This window comes from Myotis lucifugus, unplaced genomic scaffold (genome assembly GCF_000147115.1).
Source record: "Myotis lucifugus unplaced genomic scaffold, Myoluc2.0 scaffold_31, whole genome shotgun sequence".
Classification (NCBI taxonomy): Eukaryota; Metazoa; Chordata; class Mammalia; order Chiroptera; family Vespertilionidae; genus Myotis; species Myotis lucifugus.
The window spans coordinates 5,553,431-5,577,031 of NW_005871079.1; the positions used below are offsets into that span (position 1 = coordinate 5,553,431).

Genomic DNA, 23,601 nt, shown 5'->3' on the forward strand with positions numbered 1-23,601 from the left:
TTGGGTTTCACACTAAATTTTTGTATACCTGGAATTAGTGATTATTGTCTTGTATGTTTTTTGGAATGAGTACATTTAAATTTAATGTAATTAAGATTCTCCCTTTTTATGCTTCCTTTAGTAATAAAATATGATTCTTTAAAAGAAGAAAAGCAACTTTTGGAAGCAAAGCAGCAGGAACTAAAAAGAATAGAAGAAGCCAAACAAAAAGTAGCTAATCAAGGTAAAGAAAATAAAGAAGAATTGAAATAAGAAATGGAGAAAAGACCAAAATATTGATCACATTTGAATATTATTTTTCTTTGGAAGCACTGAAGTTATTTAACAAATATGAGAGAATCTTATTACATGGGGCATTTTAATGCATTTAATGTGTTCTATCATGTTTATAAAAATTTTTATCTATTAGACATTTATCTTAGGGAAAATAATATACCAAGCTTATAAGGGAAAGGTTAGTTTTTAACTACAATATTTAATTGGATCAAGTGTGTTTTCTTACCTTTCTAGCCTTTTCCTTTTTATTCTGCTTTTATCAGGTCACCTTTTGGATATGCTGCGTCCCTTTATATATTTACTAGAGGCCTGGTGCATGAAATTTGTGCACAGGTACAGTCCCTAGGCCTGGCCTGCAATCAGGGCCATCTTCCCCAGCTGCCCACAGCCAGCCCCACCCCCCGCCGCCACTCGCTCCCGGTTTCCCGCTCACTATTGGGTGACCCATGGGGGGAAGGGACCGAGAGGTCGGCTGTTCCCACCCACTCGCTGGCCCCACCCCTGCCATGGGTGGCCATCAGGTGATTGGAGCCTGCCGGCTGGGGAAAGGGACCAAGAGATGGTCAGTGCGCCTCATAGTGACTCGTCCATGTTCTGCCATTAGGGTCAATTTGCATATTACCCTTTTATTATATAGGACACTTTCCCAAATCTGTTTATTTATCCTCTGGCTTCACATCCTTTCCAATTCAACCTAGACCAAATGGTCCATTACTTCAGTTCCTTCTTTTGTTGGCAGAAGAGATGTCCTGCAGAAATCTAATTCCTTTCTACTTGTGCTGCATGCAGCATCATCAGCTATTTTTACTCAGACTCTAACTTCTCCCTCTAGTGAATCCTTCTTCTTAACATGGAGATATACTGTAGCCTTTCTTAGCTTCTAAAATAGTCATTTTCCTAACCTAGTCATGTGTTTATCTTCTCTATCCTTCATTTAAAAGTTAAGCATCTTAAAAGTAAGGTAGATATATACTGATTTCACTATCCTTGCCATACATTAATTTTTTAGAATAAAAAATATAACCCAATATTAACTTTTTACCTGTTGACAAACAGGTAAAAAATATAAAGGAGATTTAATGCAATTCCTGGCAACACTTTTTGTAATTATTTTTTCTTCTCTGTCACAGTTCTTTCATATCTTGTGTGGTCATTCATATCTACTTATTTTCTGGGTTGTTTTTTTTTTTAAATGGTAACATCTTAATGGGGATGAAATGGTTTCATGTAGTGTAGATTTGCACTTCCCTAAAAATTAGTATTTGAGCATCCTTTTATGTGCTTACTGGCCATCTCTATATCTTTGGAGAAATGTCTATTCAAGTATTTTCCCATTTTTTAATTGTGTTTTTTTGGGGGAGGGTATGTGGTCAGAGTTCTCTGTGTATTCTGAATATTAATCCCTTATTAGATATGTGATTTGCAAATTTTATTCCTTTCTGTAGGTAGCATCTTTACTCTGTTGATAGTCTACAAGGCCCCAAATTTTAAAGTTTTCATGAAGTTCATTTTGTCTGCTTTTCTTCTGTTGCCTGTGCCTTTGTTATCATATATAAGAAATTATGATCAAATCCAGTTTCCTATGTTTTCTTATAAGAATTTTATAGTTTTAGATCTTACAGTTAAATCTTTGATTTTTTTAAGTTCATTTTTATATTTTGTTAGATAAAGGTTCAACTTCATTCTCTTGCATGTGAATATCTGGATATATAGTTTTCCAAGCATCATTTCTTAAAAATACTGTTCTTTCCCATTGAATAGTCTTGGCACTTTTTTAAAAAAGTTATTTGAGGGTATGTGAAGATTTATTTCTGGGATTTTTAGTTTATTCATTGGTCAATACCACCCTGTTTTGATTACTATACTTTTGTTGTAAGTTTTGCAATTAGGAAGTGTGATTCTTTCAGCTTTGTTCTTCCTTTTCAGGTTTATTTTAATTATTTGAGATTCCATATGAATTTTACGATGGATTTTTTTTTCCTGTGCAAAAAATGTCATTGATATTTTGATACGGATTGCTTTGAATCTGTAGAGTCCTTTGGGCAATATTGATGTGTTAACAATATCAAATCTTCCAATCCATGAATATGGATGAGATGTCCTTCCACTTATGTCTTTTAAATTTTTTCCTAAGTATTTTATTTTTTTGATGCTATTATAAAGGGAATTATATTTGTAATTTACTTTAAGATTGTCCATTGATTGGAAATAGATATGCAAGTGATTTGTTTGTGCTGGCTTTGTACCTTCCTACTTTGCTGAATTAGTTTATTAGTTCTAACAATTTTTGTGTGTGGAATTATATAGGGTTTTCTTTATAAAAGATAATGTTATCTGTGAACAGAAATAATGTTATTTTTTTCCTTTCCAATTTGTATGCCATTTATTTATTTTCTCTTGAGTAATTACTCTGACTAGAATTTCCATACTATGTTGAATGGAAGTGGCAAAAGTGGGCATCCTTACCTTTTCCCTGAACTGAGAGGTAAAGCTTTCAGACTTTCACTATTGAGTATGATGTGAGTTTTCACCTGTGATCTTTATTATGTTAAATTAGTTTCCTTTTATTGCTAGTTTATTGAGTGTTTTTATTATGAAAGGGTATTGACGTTTATCAAATGTTTTTTCTTAACCAGTTGAGATGATCATTTGTTTTTTTCTTTTATTTTGTTGATATGGTATATTAAATTGATTGATTTTCATAAATAGAGCCATCCTTCCATTGCAGGAATAAATTGTATTAAATCATGGTGTGCAATCCTTATAATGGGCTTTTATTTTTTATTTGTTAACATATTGTTGAAGTATTTTGTGTCAGTATTCATTATGGATATTGATCTGTAGTTTTTTGTGGTATGTTTGTCTTGCTTGTGTGTCAGATTAATGCTGATCTCATATTGAGTTTGGAAATACTCCCCTCTCTTCAGTTTTTTGGAAGAGTTTGAAGTGGATAGATGTTCTCTTTTAAATGTTTGGTAGAGTTCACAAGTGAAGCCATGAGGTCCAGAGCTTTCTTTTGTCAAGAGATTTTTGATTACTGATTTGATCTTCTGTGAATTATCTGACTATTCAGATTTTCCGTTTCTTTGTGATTTTGCCTTGGTAGATTTTGTTTTTCTAGGAATTTGTCCATTTCATCTGGTATTACAGTTTGTTAGTAAAAATTTTTCATAGTACTATCTTATAATCATTCTTTTTATTTCTGTAGAATAAATAGAATAAGTAGTAATGTTCCCACTCTCATTTGTGACTTAAGTAATTTCAGTCTTAATCTCTTTTTTTCTTACCTATTTAGATTTTTTTTTTTTTGGAAAAGAGAGCTTTTATTGGCATTTTTAAGTGGAGGAAATAGGGGTAGTAACTAGTGGTTATTAAAGGCATATTAAAAAATTAGGAACCTCAATTTTTTTATTCTTTCTGTTCCCCTGAAAAATATTGAAACTGGAGATAGCAAATAGGTTTTAGAAAAAGAAACACCTGATGAACTTCCTTCATCATTGCTGTAAAGGAGAGAGGGTAATATCTTGTATCTTCCTACTTTGTATTCATCAGGAGAATCGTATTCAACTATTTTATACACCTAACCACAGACAACTTATGATGTTATCTCTAATTTTAAGGGAGATTCCATCTTTGCTGCTTCCTCTAGCTTTTTTCGTATAAACCTATTATAATTCTTACTTAATAATCTTAGTTGTTGTCCATATCTTTATGTACTCAGATATAATTAACAGAAGTTTATAAAATTTAATGCCAATAAATTTTGCAAGATTGGCTTTAGTTTCACTGAACAAGAAACTAGTTTGAAAACTGTACTTAGTTGCCTTTGAAAATCTCTTGGTATGGAAGATTTTTGAAAAGCAAATCTACAAATATAGATTTTTTTCTTTAACAAGGTAACATTTGTATACCTCAATATGTGGACATTTATAGAATATATTTTTCATTCAAGTTTAAAAAGGAATATTTGCAATTCTAGAAAAACTCCTGGTGGAGAAACAAGACACTTTTACAGAAAAATTAATTACTCAGATCATAAAGAATCTTCAAGTGAAAATTTCCAACATTCATATTCGTTATGAAGATGATGTAAGTATTTTAACAAATGAATCTTGTTTTTATATTTATATATATTCCACTGTTTATGGAAACCTGCTCTGTAGTAGCCCATCTATTAGATCCTGGGAAGTGAAGGAATAGGGCTGAAAATAACATAATCTTTATTTTCTATAACTATAGTTGTAATTTGCAGTCCTTCCTGCCTTGGTTACAATTCCCTAAAGTGTTCAAACATCAGATAATGAAGGAAAATTCCTATCTTAGTACCTGTGATAGGTGGGATTATGAATTTAGCTATTATATGGTTTTAAGAGACTTTAAATTATACGGTATTTATTTCCTGGAAAGAGCACCGGTCTAGGAATCAGTAGAGCAAGATTTAACTAACTGATCTCAAGTAGATCATGTATTCTCTCTAAAACACATAATGATTAGCTTCTCACAGTACTATTATGAGGGTCAATCATTTTTTGTAAGCTTTTTTTGATAAAGTGTAAAACATTATGCAGATGTATTATTTTAGAACACTAATGCATTGATGCTTAATATTTTAATTAATATGTGTCAGAAAAAAATATAGAAATAAAAGTTGTTCTGGAAAGTATTAAATGTTTTTGAATGTTTGAAATTGCATTCTGTAATGTAAATTTTGTTCAACTACTAAAAATCTGAGAAAAATGTACTGTGTTTCCTTTTTAGATCACAAATCAAGAAAACCCACTGTCATTTGGTATTTCTCTTCAAAATCTCAGCATGCAGGTACTTTGTTTAAAAATAAATTTAACCATATTTAATTGTGTAGTTAATCTACAAATTGCTATTCATTTATGCAAGCATTAGAAATAGATGTCTATATAGAATTAGTACCTATAATACATGGATTGGATTGGAACTGAGGATAGGTAATTTCACATTTGAAAAAATGGTTGATAACCAAATTCAAGTTAAAATACGAGGGCCTATTATCATTTGCTAATTATTGATATTTGATAATTTTTTAAACTTAAAATCCATCACTTGTTTTTTAAATATATTTTTTATTGATTTCAGAGAGGAAGAGAGATAGAGAGAGAGAGAGAGAGAGAGAGAGAAACATCAATGATGAGAGAGAATCATTGATCAGCTGCCTCTTGCATGCCCCACACTGGAAATCGAGCCCACAACCTGGGCATGTGCCCTGATCAGGAATTGAGCCATGAGCTCCAGGTTCATAGGTTGACGCTCAGTGCTCAACCACTGAGCCATGTTGGCCAGGCCCATTTCTGAGAAACTTTTAGAAACTTTAAGTCATGAAAAGTACAAAGAAACAAGCCACCGTGTCCTCATCATTATTAATAATGTGGAATACTGATAAAAACTCTCAGCAAAGTGGGAATAGAGGGATCATACCTCAACATAATAAAAGCCTTAAATGACAGATATACAGCCAATATCATACTCAGTGGGCAAAAACTAAAACCATTTCCCCTAATAAAAGGAACAGGATAGGGATGCCCATTTTCACCACTACTGTTTGACATAGTATTGGAAATGCTAGCCATAGCAATCAGACAAGAAGAAGAAATAAAAGGCATCCAAATTGGAAAAGAAGAAGTAAAGCTGTCATTATTTGCAGATGACATGATATTGTACATAGAAAACCCTAAAGACTCCGTAAAAAAAACCTACTAGACTTAATAAATGAATTCGGCAATGTAGCAGGATACAAAATTAACACCCAGAAGTCTATGGCATTTTTATACACCAATAATGAACTCGCAGAAAGAGAAACTAAAAAAAAAAAAATCATACTTACCATTGCAATAAAAAAGTTAAGATATCTAGGAATAAACTTAACTAAGGAGGTAAAAGACCTGTACTTGGAAAACTACAAGACATTGAAAAAGAGATAGAGGAAGACATAACCAAATGGAAGAATATACTGTGTTCATGGATTGGTAGAATCAACATCATTAAAATGTCCATACTACCCTGAGCAATTTATAGATTCAATGCAATCCCCATTAAAATACCAATGGCATATTTCACAGACCTAGAACGAACACTCCAAAAATTTACATGGAATAAAAATAGTAGCCACAGCAATCCTGAGAAAAAAGAACAAAGTTGGAGGGATCACAATACCAGATATCAAGCTATATTACAAAGCCACTGTTCTCAAAACTGCCTGGTACTGGCACAAGAACAGACTATATAGACTAATGGAACAGAACAGAGAACCCAGAAATCGACACAAGCTATTATACTCAATTAATATTTAAAAAAGGAAGCAAGAGCATACAATGGAGTCAAAACAGTCTCTTCAGTAAATGGTGTTGGGAAAATTGAGCAGATACATACAAAAAAATGAAACTAGATCACCAACTTACACATTACACAAAAATAAACTCAAAATGGATAAAGGACTTAAGTAAGATGGGAAACCATAAAAATCTTAGAAGAATCCATAGGCAGCAAAATATCAGACAAATGTCATAGCAATAGCTTTACTCTAGGACAGTGGAAACTAAGGAGAAATTAAACAAATGGGACTACATCAAAATAATCATCTGCACAGCAAAAGAAACCATCAACAAAACAGTCCACTGTATGGGAGAACATATTTACTATCTCTGATAAGGGTTTCATCTCCAAAATTTATAGGGAACTCACACAACTTAACAAAAGGAAGATAATCCAGTCAAAAAATGGGCAAAGGACCTAAATAGACCCCTTATGAAAGAGGACATACAGAAGGCCAAGAGACATGAAAACATGCTCAAAGTCACTAATCATCGGAGAGATCCAAATCAAAACGAGAATGAGATACCATCTCACACCTTTCAAAATGGCCATCATCAACAAATCAACAAACAACAAGTGCTGCTGGCAAGGATGTGGGAAAAAAGGAACCTTCATGCGTTGTTGGTGGGAATGCAGGCTGGTGCACTCACTGTGGAAAACAGTATGGAGTTTCCTCAAAAAGTGAAAAATGAAACTCCCATTTGACCCAGTAATCACACTTCTAGAAATATATCCCAAGAAATCAGAAACACCAATCAGAAAGGATATATGCCCCCCTATGTTCATGGCAGCACAATTTACAATAGCTAAAATTTGGAAACAGCCTAAGTGCCCATCAGCAGATAAGTGGATTGAAAAACTGTGGTACATCTGCACAATGGAATACTACTCCACTATTGGAAAGAAGAAACTTTTACCATTTGCAACAGCATGGATGGAATTGGAGAGCAAAATAAGCCAGTCAGAGAAAGATAAATATTACATGATCTCACTCATATGTGGGATATAATGACCAACATAAACTAATGAACAAAAATAGATCCAGAGACAACGAAACACCGAACAGACCGTCCAACCTCAGAGGGAAGGCAGGGGTGGACGGGGGATGGGGGGGGTTGGGAGGGTGCAGGGGGAGGGCGTGGGACGGTGTAAGAGATCAAGCAAAGGACTTGTATGCATGCATATTAGCCTAACCAATGGACATGGACACTGGGGCAGTGGGGGCTCGTTCTAGGGATGGGAGTGGCCAGGAAGGGGTTAGTTGGGAAAAAGGAGACATATGTAATAACTTTAAACAATAAAAATAAATAAAAAAAGATTGCTAGTGGAACATAAAAAATAGACACCAAGGGAGTTAATTTTTATAAAAAAAAATTAAAAAATGTGGCATACTTTATGTCTAATTTTTCAAATTGAGGAGTTTTACAAGTCTAGGAACACACAGAATTATGAAACATTCACTTTTAATGGAAAGAAAAATTGGTAAAATTGTCAATTTGTTTAAGTTTTAAATACTTTAAAAGAATAAACTGTTATGAATACAGTTTAAATTCCTTTGTCCTCTACTGCTATGCTTTCCTCTAGCTCCGGAGATAAACATCCTAAGTTTTTACACTTTTATATAATATAGCCATTAAAATTATATATAGTATTTGGTAGGTTTTGAAAAGTTACATAAATATTTTATGTGATTCTTCTATTAAGTTCCCCTTTTCTCCTCACAATGTGTTTAACATCTATGTTGCCACATGTAATTTATAATTCATTCCATTTAACTGCTGTATAGTATTTTCTTTACATGCTTGCTTTTGTTGTATTCATTAGCTTTTTGTGTATGACTTTTTTTTTTTTTAAAAAAAAACAACAAAAAAAAACATGGTCTACTCTAAGAAATGCCAAATGAAAAGTTACTCAGTAATGTCGGTGGGGTAAAATGTCAAATGCTCCGCTGAAAAATAAGGATGGATAATGATGGAGAATTAGCTGTTGTAATTAGCATTGTGAAGGCCATTGGTGACTGTGACAGCAGTGATTTTGACCATCACCTTTGCAGGGCCTTGGAAACTTGTTCCCCAGCCCAGACCTATTCCATTAGAAACTCAGGAATGGGCCCAGCAATCCATGTTTTAAAAAGCCCTCTATGTGATACTATTGCATAATAAAGTTTGAGAACCACTTTTCTAATCCATTTAGTTCTGTACCAAAAAAAAAAATGAAAACCATCTTTTTAAATAAGCATCTTGATTCTCCTCAGGGGCTTTTTATTGCTTTTATAATAAAGTCTATAGTTTTGCCTTCGAGTCGTTTATAATCCTTTTGTAATCTGATAGCAGGTAAGATATCTGATTTCAACTCTTTTCATTGTTTTACATTATGTTTTCAGGCCATACTGGGCCATTTTACTTCTCTGAACATGTCAGATGTTCGCATATCTTTCTAGAATGAATAATATTCCCTATTGACCTTAGAATCAGTAATTTCTATTCATATGTTATATATTAGGTTAGACATCATTTTCTCCATTTTTAAAAATAATGGTTTGAGGCTTCTACTGTATTCTCCCAGTATTGTATATTTAACCTCTGTAGTGGCACTTACTTGATTGTAATTGTTTCTTTACGTGTTTGCTTTTCAATCAATAATGAGCTCATTGAAAGCAGAGACTTGTGGTTCAGTTATTTTTTGAATGTTATGTTTTCAAATACATTTTCAAGGGGAAATTGGTGTAGGGAGTAATCGATAGGATTTATCACTCTGCCACATAGCACTTGGAAATGACACATTTATTGCCTTTCTTATTCCAGACAACTGATCAAAACTGGGCTCCATGTTTGCATGATGAAACTGAGAAACTATTTCGTAAGGTAAAGTAAATAAATACTATATTTTGTCAACTCGTTGAGTTGACAAAAGAGACTTTTAGAAAAGCTAATGTAATATATAATATGGATTTATGCAAATTGTGTTTACTTGCTTAACTCTGTTATATGACTCAATTATTTGAGGCTTCTGAAAATAGCATATGTTTATGATCTTTCAAAGAAAATGAGACAAATAATGAACTATTTATTTTTAGTTAATCCGATTGGATAACCTTTTTGCTTATTGGAATGTGAAGTCTCGGATGTTTTATCTTACTAGTTATGATGATTCATTGGTAAGTAACTTTCTTCAAATATGTGTATATACATATTTGTTGATATATTTTGCATAAAGTTTTATTCATTGTCATTTACCTAACGTACTGTAGTCAGTGGTCATTTTTTTTTCAGGCAAAATCAATTAGCATAATTTACAGAAAATAGGTGAATATATGTACCTGTATACAACCATGTATAAACACACACCTTGTTTTTTAATAATTGACATAAAATATTATATTAGTTTCAGGTGTACAACAATTCGATATTTGTATATATTACAAAATGATTTCCACAATAATTCTAGTTAGCATCTCTCACCATACACAGTTACAAAATGTTTTTTTTATGAGATGAGAAGTTGTAAGATTCCCTTAGTAGCTTTCAAATGCAATGCAGTATTATTAACTATAGTCACCATGTTGTATGTTAAATCACCATGTTGTATGTAAAATAAATACTTTATAACTAGAAGATTGTACATTTTGACTCCTATCACCCATTTTGCCACCACCCACCCCCTGCCTCTGGCAACCACCAGTCTGTTCTCTTATTTATGAGCTTGTTTGTCTGTTTTTTGTTTTTTTTTGGTTCTTTTTTTTTTTAGGTTCCACATATTAGATACAATATTTGTCTTTCTCCATCTATTTTACTTAGTGTACTGCCCTCAAAGTCTACCTGTGTTGTCTTAAATAGCAAGATTTCCTTTTTTTTTATGGCTGAATGATATTTTGTTATATATATATACACCACGTTTTCTTTATTTATTCATCTGTCGATGGATGTTTAGGTTGTTCCCATATCTTAACTCTTGTAAATAATGCTGCAGTGAACATGGATGCACATATCTGTTTGAGTTAGTGTTTTTGTTTTATTTGGTAAGTATCCAGACGTGGAATTGCTGGGTCATATGGTAGTTCTATTTTAAATTTTATGTGGACTCTCCATACTGTTTTCCATAGTGGTTGCACCCATTAACATTGCACAAGCGTTTCCTTTTTTCCAGATCTTTTCAAATACTTGTTATATCTTGTCTTTTTTATAATTCTTATTCTAACAGGTATTAGGTGATATTATATTGTCCTCTGATTTGCATTACCCTGATGACATGTGAGGTTGGATATTTTTTTATGTACCTGTTGGTCATCTGTATGTTTTCTTTGGAAAAATGTTTATTCAGAACTTCTGCTCATTTTGTAATCAGGTTGTTTATTGTTTTTACTTATGAGTTTTATAAGTTCTTTATATATTTTGGATATTGACCCCTTATCAAATATATGTATAGTAAATATTTTTTCCTATTCAGTAGATTGCTTTTTTATTTTGTTGATGGTTTCCTTTGCTGTGTAGAAGCTTTTTAGTTTGATGTAGTCTCACTTGTTTTTGCTTTCGTTGCATTTAATTTTGGTGTCAGATCCAAAAAATCATCACTAAGACCAACGTCATGGAGATTACCATGTATATTTACTTCTAGGATTTTTATGGTCTCAAGTCTTACATTCAAATTTTAATCCGTTTTGAGTTAATTTTTGTTTATGGTGTAAGATATTGGTACAATTTTATTATTTTGCATGTGTCTATTCAGTTTTCCCAAATTTAATCTTTGTTGTAAATTAATTGACCAATTGTATGGGCTTATTTCTGGGCTCCCTATTCTGTTCCACTGGTCTATGTGTCTGTGTTTATTCTAGTACTACATTGTTTTGGTTACTACAGTTTTGTAATAGAGCTTGAAATCAAGGAGTGTGATGTTTCTAGCTTTGTTCTTGTTTCTCAAGATTGCTTTGGTTATTTGGGATCTTTTGTGATTTCATACACATTTTATGATTGTGCTTTTTCTGTGAAAAATGCCATTGGAATTTGGACAGGGATTGCATTGAATCTGTAGATAGCTTTGGGTAGTATGGATTTTTTTTTTAAGCAATATTAATTCTTACAGTCCTGAGTGTGGAATATCTTTCCACTTACTTGTGTCTTCAGTTTCTTTTAGGAAATTCTTACAGTTTTCAGTGTACAGGTCTTTTACTTTCTTAGTTAAATGTATTTGTAAGTATTTTTTTCTTTTTGATTTAGTTGTAAATGGAATTATTTCCTTAATTTTGCTTTCTGATAGTTTGTTACCAGTGTATAAGAAATGCAACCGATTTCTGTATATTGATTTTTGTGTCCTGCATCTTTACGGAATTTGTGTATTCTAATATATATATATATATTATTTAAAGGACAACTGCCACATATATATATATGAAAGCCTAAGTGACCATTACAACCAGATGTCTGGCCAGTAGCTATGACACGCACTGACCAGGCTGCAGACCCTCAACGCAGGATGGTCAGTGCGCTCCCACAGCCAACCTCCTGTGGCTGGCCAACCTCCCACGGTCCCTCGCCCCTGGCCAGCCATCCTCAATTGGCCCCAATTGCCAGCCAGGCCGAGGGACCCCACCCATGCATGAATTCCTGCCCCAGGCCTATAGTGTTAAATAAAAGTAGTGACACGGACATCCTTGTCTTGTTCCCGACCTTAGAGGAAAACTCTGAACTTTTCACTGTTGAATGTTATATGAGCTGTGGTTTTGTCATATATTCCCTTTACTATGTTCAAGTGTAATTGTACCTCTATATCCACTTTGGTATAGAGAGTTTTAATCATAAATGGGTATTGAATTTTGTCATATTTTGTATATGTGCCTATATATAAACATGTTTAAACATATATCTTAATATTTCTAAGGTATTCTTTTATGAGATAATTGTCTTTAATGAACTATTATCCATACCACTTTAATATTTTCTTTTATCAAAATCCTTCTAAGTTTGAGTTATTTATTTTTTATAAATTGCTTTTAAACTTTTTCATTTGCATACAATAGGATTTTTTCAGATAAAGATATATTGTCATTAAATAAAAGCAATTTATCTTTTAATAGGACAGCTTGAGGAATGGCATTGTTGATGAAAATATTGTTCCAGAAGGTTATGATTTTGGTAAGTATGTTTCCTAAAGTAAAAATTGCAATTTTTATTTTATTTTATTAATTAATTTATTAATAAATTTTAAATGAATATTGTTGATGTAACTGTGCCTTTTCATGTTAATATCTCATGTAATTAAATGTATTTGTGATATACACACACACACACACACACACACACACATATGCAAAAGAAAACACATATATGTCATTCATTGTTGGGGAGCTTTTGGCTACATATCAAAACCAGGAAAGGAAAATGTCCAATAAGAGTGATTGTTAATAAATTGTGAGTTCTCTATTTAATAAAGCTATGTTAATTCTTTAAGACATTTTAACATGGCAAATACAATTTAATAAGGCTAGATGCTGCAGTCTATAGTGTGACCTTACTATTTTAAAAATGTGTAAATTTTTTCTTTGTTTTTTCTGATTTTAAATAGTCTGAAATGAACATGTAGTATTTTAATAATCAGAAATAAGTTATTAAAATATGCAGTGAAAAAGAGTGCTCTTTCTTCTATCCTCAAGGCACTCAATAAATATTGATTGGTGATGGATAACTCGGCTGACAGTGTTGTTAACCATAGACTATCCTTCCTGAAATTATTTCTTTTTTTGGCTTACAGACAACAATGTGAATTATAGATAGAAAAAAGATAACAGAAACTTTTTCACCAATTAAATGACAGTTCATCTGACCAAATCATAGCATTGTAGAAATATGAAACTGTAAAAGAATATATAAGACATGAAAATCAGTATTTTCAACTTGATCCTTTTAGTACTATGAAACTCTTGAAATGTAACTCAGTTTAATTTATTAAAATTTATATTATTTTCCAGTATTTCGCCCCATATCTGCTAAAGCCAAACTTCAGATGAATCGCCGATCTGATTTTGACTTTTCTGCCCCCAAGATAAAATTGGATGTTGAATTACATGACATAGCGATTGAATTTAATAAACCACAGGTGATTTTTTAAATGGTATTTTAAATTGTGAGTTATAGTTTGATAAAAATAGAACTAAGATTTTAAATTTTTTTCTTTTAAAAAATTTTTTTTGTTCAAAAATTTTTAATGTTGACATTATTCCTTTCCCCCACCTTTGCCCCCCTCCATCCTCCCCTGCCTACCTCTTCCTTGGCCTTTACCAAATTATTGTCTATGTCCATGGTATGCATATGTGTTCTTTAGCTATTACCTTCACTTTCTTTGTCCAGTCGCTCCCACCTTCCTCCCCTTGGGCAAAGGCCAGTTTGTTATATGTATTTCATATTTATGCTTCTGGTTCCCTTTTATTTGTCAATTTATTTATGTTTTTAAAAAATTCATAGTTACATGGTAAAATTTCCATTACAAAGTTTAACTTAGCTTCAATAATTGGGAAAAATCTGAAACATGTAAGAGCTTTATTTTTTTCATCCTTCAGTATTTCAGTCTTATGGAGCTTCTTGAATCAGTTGATATGATGACGCAAAATCTGCCATATAGGAAATTCAAACCTGATGTACCTGTTCACGGCCATGCCAGAGAATGGTAAAATGTCTTAAATTTTTTAGATTGAAGTATAATTGATATACAATTTTATATTAGTTTCAGGTGTACAACATGATTCAAATTATCACCCTTAGTTACCATTCCTACCATATGGAGCTACAAAATTTTTCTTGTGATAAGAACTTTTAAGATCTACTCTCTTAGCAACTTTTAAATATGCAGTGCAGTATTATTAAGTTTAGTTGCCATGCTGTACATCATATCCCCATGACTTATTTATTTTATAACTGAAAGTTTGTAACTTTTGACCCCCTTCATCCATTTTGCTCACCCCAAACTCCTGCCTCTGGCAACCACCAACCTATTTTCTATACCTATGAGCTCATTTCCTGTCACCTAAAGATTCTATATATGAGTGAAATCATATATTTTTGTCCCTTTTTTACTCACTTCACTTAGCATAATGTTCCAGGGTTCATTCATGTTGTCATAAGTGGCAAGATTTTTTTTTATGGCTAAATAATATTCCATTATTGTGTATATATTACCACATTTTCTTTATTCATTCTTTCGTCAGTGGATACTTAGGTTGTCTTCATGTCTTGGCTATTGTAGATAATGTGGCAGTGAATGTGGGGGTGCATATATCTTTTTGATGTAGTCTTTTCATTTTCTTCAGGTAAATTTCCATAAGTGGATTTGCTCAAACTAAAACTTTTTTAAAGATTTTAAAAATATATATATTTTATTGATTTTTTTACAGAGTGGAAAGGAGAGGGATAGTTAGAAACATCAATGAGAGAGAAACATCGATCAGCTGCCTCCTGCACACCCCCTAATGGGGATGTGCCCGCAACCAAGGTACATGCCCTTGACCGGAATCGAACCTGGGACCCTTGAGTCCGCAGGCGGACGCTCTATCCACTGAGCCAAACTGGTTAGGGCCTTTTTAAAAAGATTTTAAGAATATAACATAAAAGTGAATTTCTTGACTTTTTTAAGATACTCTAAAGACCAACACAAACTATAGTTTGATTTGCAATTATAAATTACTTAAGGGATTCTTTATAATGGAATTTATAACTGGAGTACTAGAATAACATTTATTCACTGTATTTTTTGAATTATTGAACCATATTCCAGTTTTTTGTCTAGCAGTGTCTTTAAAAGTTTCAAATTTTTGTATTATACACATTAAACATGTTATTAAACCTGAAAAGGTTACGGGCGTATATAAAGTACTACCCCTTTTTGAAATTCAAAGTCTTTACAGTTATTAAGCTCTTGCATAGTTTCTAGAAATTGCAATTACTCTTTCAGTTGACTATTTCAATTATTATTCATGGGACTAAAGTGCTGTTTGCCCATTAATATTTTAATAGTTTTTCTGGAGACATATTTATTGCAATAAAATTTAAGGATTTTGCTTAAAAACAAATATGATGGGAAAAAGCAGGTGCTCACATTACATACCATTTTCATATTCTTTGAATGATAGTTATGTACGCAGAAGCAATATCAATTTATTTCATACTGTTGGTTTGAGGGTGTTAAGTGTAGGGTTTTTGATTTTGTTTTTTAACTAGGTGGGCTTATGCTATACATGGTATTCTTGAAGTAAATGTTTGCCCCCACTTACGGATGTGGTCATGGAAACATATTAGCGATCATCGGCAACAAATGAAGCAATATAAAGAACTCTATAAGAAAAAACTAATAAATAAGAAGCCACCTGTTGAACTTCTCAGCTGTTTGGAGGTTTGCATTTTAAAAAATTGTTGAATATTTTGTGCCTTATAACTTCTAAGTCTTTAGGGACTTCCTCATTATTTGTTCTAATTGTGGAAATCTGTAACCAACCCAGAGGCCTCTAAAAATTAAGCATTTATATTTTCCTACGTCTTGAGAAAGTCTCCTATCTCAAAAAACATTCTCTCTCTTTTACTTACATTTTTTTCTTACTCCTGTTTAAACTCAGTTGGGTGATAGAAGCTTTGGTGTTATTCTCCTGGGAGCTTTTGGAAGATGAGATTATTCTGAATCTGGAGAGATTTGGGTTCATGCAAATAATAACTTGAAGCCTTATATCATTAAGACACTAGAGGCCTGGTGCACGAAATTCGTGCATAGAAGGGTGGTTCCCTCAGCCCAACCTGCACCCTCTCCAATTGGGGACCCCTTGGGGGATGTCCAACTGCCCGTTTAGGATATCCTAACCTGGCAGTTGGACATCCCTCTCACAATCTGGGACCACTGGCTCCTAACTGCTCACCTGCCTGCCAGCCTGATCACCCCTAACTGCCTCTGTCTGCCAGCCTGATCACCCCTAACTGCCTCTGTCTGCCAGCCTGATCACCCCTAACTGCCCTCCCCTGCTGGCCTGGTTGCCCCTAACTGCCTCTGCCTGTCTGCCTGATCGCCCCTAACTGCCCTCCTCTGCTGGCCTGATCTCGCCCCCAGTGGCCCTCCCCTGCTGGACTGATCTTGCCCTCAACTGCCCTCCCCTGCTGGCCTGATCTTGCCTCCCAACTGCCCTCCTCTGCTGGCCAATTTGGTTCTGATTGGTCAGTTTCTATGCCAGTCAGCATCAAAAGCTCTGCCTCCTAGGCAGCCATTGGCTCCCCACAGCACCCAGATTTGGTTCTGATTGGTCGGTTTTTATGCCAGTCAGCGTCAGAAGCTCTGCCTCCTAGTCAGCCATTGGTTCGTCACAGCACCCACATTTGGTTCTGATTGGTCAGTTCTTATGCCAGTCAGTGTCTCTGGGCTTATCAACGGGGCCTGATCAGAAAGGCAGGGCTGATCAGCAGCCCTGGTGGAGGCCTGGAGAGAAATGGAGGCATGGCTACTGGCCAGACTGGGAGAGAAAGAGAGAAGCAATTGCTAATCAAAAGCTGCCACAGAGGCAACGGATCAGTCCCTGCTTCTCTCTTCAGGCCTCTCTCTGGCCCTGATTCACAGCCCCCTTAGCAGTCAGTGCTGGAGCACCACGCCTGCAGTGGAAGCAGTCAGCGCTAGTTTGCCATGGCAACCCAGCGCTGACTGCAGGACTGACTTCCGGGTGGTCGAGCCTTGGTCATTACTGGTCTTTACAACCCAGGGTTTTTATATATTAAGATTTTTAACCTCAAAGGCTAAAAAGTTTTTGTACATTGATTCCAAGTTCTCTGTTGTTTCTGAAGCCTTACACATGTCACCACTGCATTTCCCCTGTGTAAACCATCTAACTGTGCATTAATCAAATACAATTTCCTATCATATACATTTTGCTTATGCTTATAGCCAAGTCTGTACTCATGTATTTCATTTGCCTTTCCTCATCTTTGCTTTTCCAGTTTTACTTATAACTCAAGTTCTGCCTCAGTCCCATCTCTTATATGAATTTTCCTGAATTTTCTGCCCAGATAGAGCTCTTTTTCTTTTAATTTCTAGTCTTTACCTGCAACTTTACCTTTAATTATTTATCTTGAGAGTTCTCTAAGTATTCGTCATCTTATCTTTTAGCATTACAGTGGTATATTCTAGAAGGAACTGTTTTACAGATGGATGAAGTACAGCTTAAGGACACTAAGAGGAGTTAACTTCTTGAAATTAATGTAACTGTTCTGATCCAATTTGCAACTCCTAAAGATTGAGTTTTATTTTTGTTTTTGAGGTAGGAGACTTTCTCAAGACCAAGACTAATATAAATGCTTAGTTTTTAGAGGTCTTTGGGTTGGTTACAGATTTCCATACTTAAGCCATTTTTCCCTTAGCCTAAATCCTCCAAGCCTGCTGGACAGTAGCACCCTAAGTTGTTTTCTAGATAATAGTGAGTCATGGTTGCTTGTCTTTGGGAAAAAAATTCTTTGCATGTGAAACTCCCAAATGTAATCATGGAAATAATGTATGGAGATGTGATGAGAGATTTAGCTTTTATCGGCTTATTTTAATAGCCATAACAGCTTTGAAAAATGTAAAATTTAAAAACAAGTTTTAAGTGTGTCTAGATCTACTTGAAGCATCTTGATGATGGCATAGGAACTGTGCACGTTATATGAAGGTTTTATAAATTGTATTTTTAGTTGAAAGTGACACTGTGTTTACCCTTACCTATAGTTAAAACGCAGATAAAAATCATTTTAAACAGTGCATGTTTGGTATCTTTTAGTATGTATCTGTAAATCTTATGGAGTTGTAACTCATATGCATGATGTAAGATTTCTTTGTTCAGAAAGTTTTTTATCATTACTAATTTCCAAGCTGACATTGTTTCTCAGAATTTAACCAGGAATATTATGTTGATGGATGATCTGTTTTCTGCTTTCTATCATATCTTTAGTATAGCAATTTGACAGGTTATATATACTAAAGTTATTTATAATTGTTTATGTAAATACATTTTCCTTTATATTTTCAGGAGTTGGAGAAGACTCTGGATGTATTTAATATAACTATAGTGAGACAACAGGCAGAAGTTGAGGTAATTCCAGATTATCTTTCAGTTAGTAAAAACAAATCTAGAGTCCATATAGATTTAACAGGTGCTGTGATATTATTAGTATTGTGCTGTAATATACTGTTTCCTAAAACAGGTTCAAATTTGCTTTTTTGTGTTTGTTATAAGAAAATTTGATTTAATGTTTTGCCACATTCATTTAAATCAGATTCTGTTGGAAAAATATTATTTCTAGGTTATTGGATTTATACTCAGAGTAAATGTGAAGATGAAAAACCAATTTGATTTTTTTTAAAATTACCTTTCCGTGTAAGACAGTGGGGTTAACTGCCTTGTAATACTAAATTCTTATGTTTGGCTAATATTGCAGTTACTTTATTCTGTTGTCAGTTTGTATAATGTTTACATTTATTTATTCAAGTAAACAGGTTTTGGAAATGTCAGGCTTATATTTCTTTAGATTGTTAAAGGATAATTTGTCATTTAATTAAAAATTTATATATTTTAGGTAAAGAAAGCTGGATACAGGATATACAAAGAAGGAACAAAAGATTCAGAGGAAAATAAAGGATGGTTTAACTGGTTGTGGAATTGGTCAGAACCAAAAACTAAAGAACAGCAGCCCGATGTTAAACCCGGAAGTATGTTCATTTTATTTTATAGTAGTGCAATTAATCATCAGGTATGGTAATGTAGTTAATCACCAGGTATGAAAATTGTTTTGCAGAAAATTCTCTCTCTAATTAAATATTATAAGTATATATGCATATGATACATACTTTATTCTTGTTATCAATTAAATTACTACTAAAACATTATAAATATATGACTAGTAAAAATTAAATAATTTTATTATTTTACTAGTGTTCACAACAGAGTTTTATGCCCAGGGATTTGGTAAATGCATATAGCACAATAACAGATAAATAAAGATTTCAAAAGTGTATAAACCATTGTAAATTTTTATTTAATTGATTTCTTGTAAAGATTTTCCTAACCAAATGCTTAAGATTAAAGCATTGAGGTCTTAGGGGCTTAGGTTTACATACTGAATCTATCACTTATTAGCACTGTGTCTCTGGTAAGTTATTTAGCTCTTTGAATCTCAGTTTTATTAATTGTAAAACTGGGGGAAATTATGATATTAGTACTGCTTACTTTTTGTGCTAGGTGTGTTGCCTAGCACAGTGCCAAATATAGTTAGCCATTTTGTAAGCTCTTGGTTGATACCAGTATTTAGAAATTTATAGTTTTGGAGAATAATCCTTCTGAAATTGCCAATGTCATTCTAACATTGTGATTATAATTTCTTAAAAGTATTATCAAAAGAGTAAAATTTACATTTAATTTATTAAAGGCATCTAAATTATGGGTTAGTTTTATCTTGTTATCAGTTAAAAACATAGAACACTTTGTTTATAATTTGTAGGTCTTGAAGAAATCTTGACACCTGAAGAAAAAACTTTACTCTATGAAGCAATTGGCTATAGTGAAACAGCAGTTGACCCAACCTTGCCAAAATCAGTAAGGTTTTGATGCCTTATATCTCACTGTTGAAAGATATTTTTAATCCTTTTGGAATTATGTTACTGACTTGTTCTGTGATTTTCTTCTGGGTCTATAAATATTGTTTTTATTTTAATTTCCAAGGTAGGGATAAATGTTGTCCCATACTTTGTAATGTTATAGGGTGATTCTTTAAGTTATAAGGGTTGCTTTTAAACTGTTTTCTGGTTTTTGGAAAGAATAAATTTTGTGAATAGGATATGAATAAGAGTGTTTGATATACATACATATGTGTGTGTATTTAATTTTATTTATCTGAATATACTCTAGTTTGAAGCCATGAAGTTGTACATGCACTTGAAAAGTATGTCTATTGTTCTAAGAGAAGAACAACAAAAACGTGAGCTGTTAAATATTGTAGTAGAAGAATTTAGCACTTGGGTTGTACAAAGACCAGGAGCACAAGCAATAAAGTAAGTATTCATTTATTTTCTTTTATCTTTTTAAAAAAATATATTTTTATTGATTTCAGACAGGAAGGGAGAGGGAGAGAGAGATAGAAACATTAATGATGAGAGAGAATCATCTTTCAGCTGCCTCCTGCATACCCCATACTGGGGATGAGCCTGCAATCTGGGCATGTGCCTGGACCCAGAATCGAACCATGATCTCCTGGTTCATAGATCGATGCTCAATCACTGAGCCATGCTGTCCCGGTTATTATCTTTTATCTGTAAGAAAAAATTCACTGTGAAATTGGAAGATAGATTACAATTTTACCGTATTTTCTAAAGAGTACTATGGCTTAATATATCCTTTTGTACTTTTAGGAACTTAGATTTTTTTCAGTAATATATATATTTTATAATTATTAAAATAATACATATTCAGTAGAACACTGTGCATGCTCAGGAAACATAGAAGGACACTAAAGGATAATACAAAAATCTCAGCCACACTATACAAAGAAGAAACAACATTAATAGTTTGGTGTTTATTTGGAAATGTATTTCACTTTTGTTTTTAAAAATGACTTTACTTCGGGGAAAAAAGGTACATCTGCAATACTTTGAACAATAAAGATTAATTAAAAAAAACAAACCAGGAACACAGACAATAGGGTGGTAAAGGCCTTGGGTGGGGGGCCGGGGGTGGGCTGGGATAGGTCAATGAGGGAAAAGGGAACATGTAATACTTTCAACAATAAAGATTTTAAAAATAATAAAAAATAGCTTTACTGAGATATAATTCACATATACAATTCATCCATTTAAAGTGTACAATTCATTTGTTTGTGACACTGTATGCCACATTACATTGTTATGTTTATCAGGTAATTCCAGAACATTTTTACACCCTAAAAAAGAAACCCTAATACTCATTAGTTGTCACTCCTCATTGCCTCCCTCCCTTGTGTCAGCAATAACTAATTTACTTTATTCCTAAGACTTTGTTTTGGGCATTTAATATGCACAGAATCATGTAATATGGCCTTTCTGTCTGTCTTTCACTTAACCATATTTCAAGGTTCATCCATGGTATAGCATTCATTTTTAATCCCTAATAGTATTCCAGTATATGGATATGCCACATTTTGTTTGTCCATTCATCAGATGATGGGTAATGGATTATTTTCACTTATTGGGTATTATGCATAATGCTGCTATGAATATTCATGGACAATATTTTGTGTCATTAAGTTTTAAATTACCTTGAGTATATACCTAGGAGTAGAATTGTCTCACATGGTAACTCTGCTTAACCTTTTGAAGAATTGCCAGACTTTTCCATTTCTACCAGTAGTGTATTAGGTTTCCAATTTATCTGTATCATTGGCAACACTAATTTTTCCTTTTGATTATAGCCATCTTAATGGGTATAAACTAGTCTCATTGGTTGGATTTGCATTTCCATTTCCCTGATTGCTAATGAAGTTGAACATCTTTTCATATGCTTAGTCACTATATTTTTTTGGAAAAATATCTTTAAGTTCTTTTGCTCATTTTCTTTTTTTTTTTAAAATTAAATCTTTATTGTTCAGATTACATTTGTTCCTCTTTTTTTCCCCCCCCATAACTCCCCTCCTCCCAGTTCCCGCCCCACCCTCCGCCCTCACTCCCCACCCACTGTCCTCATCCATAGGTGCACGATTTTTGTCCAGTCTCTTCCCGAATCTCCCACTCCCCTTTCCCCCCCAAGAATAGTCAGTCCATTCCCTTTCTATGTCCCTGATTCATTATAATCACCAGTTCATTCTGTACATCAGATTATTTATTCATTTGATTCTTAGATTCACTTGTTGATAGATGCATGTTTGCTGTTCATAATTTGTATCTTTACCTTTTTCTTCTTCTTCCTCTTCTTAAAGGATACCTTTCAGCATTTCGTATAATACTGGTTTAGTGGTGATGAACTCCTTTAGCTTTTCCTTATCTGTGAAGCTCTTTATCTGACCTTCACTTCTGAATGATAGCTTTGCTGGATAAAGTAATCTTGGTTGTAGGTTCTTGGTATTCATCACTTTGAATATTTCTTGCCATTCCCTTCTGGCCTGCAAAGTTTCTGTTGAGAAATCAGCTGACAGTCGTATGGGTATTCCCTTGTAGGTAATTGAGTCTCTTTCTCTTGCTGCTTTTAAGATTCTCTCTTTGTCTTTTGCTCTTGGCATTTTAATTATGATGTGTCTTGGTGTGGTCCTCTTTGGATTCCTTTTGTTTGGGGTTCTCTGCGCTTCTTGGACCTGTAAGTCCATTTCTTTCACCAGGTGGGGGAAGTTTTCTGTCATTATTTCTTCAAATAGGTTTTCAATATCTTGCTGTCTCTCATCTTCTGGTACCCCTATAATTCTGATGTTGGTGCGTTTGAAACTGTCCCAGAGGCTCCTTACACTATCTTTGTATTTTCGGATTCTTTTTTCATTTTGCTTTTCCGGTTGGGTGTTTTTTGCTTCTTCGCATTTCAAATCTTTGACTTGATTCTTGCGCTCCTCTGGTCTGCTGTTGGGTGTCTGTATAATATTCTTTATTTCAGTCAGTGAATGCTTAATTTCTAGTTGGTTCTTTATCACAACATCGAGGGTCTCATTAGATTTCTTGAGGCTCTCATCAAGTTTATCGGCAGTTTCTAGCAAATTATTGAAAGCCCTCAAAAGTGCGTTTTTTAGCTCTATATCCTCCATTTCTGTCATGTTTTTTTGTCTCCGCATTTTTTATGCTTTCTTGGTGCACCCCCTTGTGGTTTTGTGCGCAGTCTTGTTGTAGTTAAGCCTTAATTGTTGTAGGTGTCACTGGGAGGAATTGACCTCCAGGCCAATTGGCAGTGAGAATCAGCTGTGTCTGCAGTGGGAGAACTTCTGTGCTGAAGACACCCTTCTGGGGCAAGACTTGCTTCAGTGGGGCTTTGGTGCTCACTGAGTCTGCCCC

General features: G+C 33.7%; 1 protein-coding gene across 1 annotated transcript in view; it reads left to right on the forward strand.

The window, feature by feature from the left end:
- The window catches only part of VPS13A (vacuolar protein sorting 13 homolog A), a 189,847-nt gene that overhangs the window by 31,539 nt on the left and 134,707 nt on the right, over positions 1-23,601 (forward strand). Inside the window, 13 exon segments of the mRNA XM_006086823.3 lie at positions 122-223; positions 4,256-4,365; positions 5,035-5,094; positions 9,423-9,482; positions 9,695-9,775; positions 12,689-12,746; positions 13,580-13,707; positions 14,168-14,274; positions 15,822-15,993; positions 18,635-18,697; positions 19,182-19,314; positions 20,103-20,197; positions 20,510-20,652. Of these exon segments, the coding sequence (XP_006086885.1) occupies positions 122-223; positions 4,256-4,365; positions 5,035-5,094; positions 9,423-9,482; positions 9,695-9,775; positions 12,689-12,746; positions 13,580-13,707; positions 14,168-14,274; positions 15,822-15,993; positions 18,635-18,697; positions 19,182-19,314; positions 20,103-20,197; positions 20,510-20,652 (1,312 nt within the window).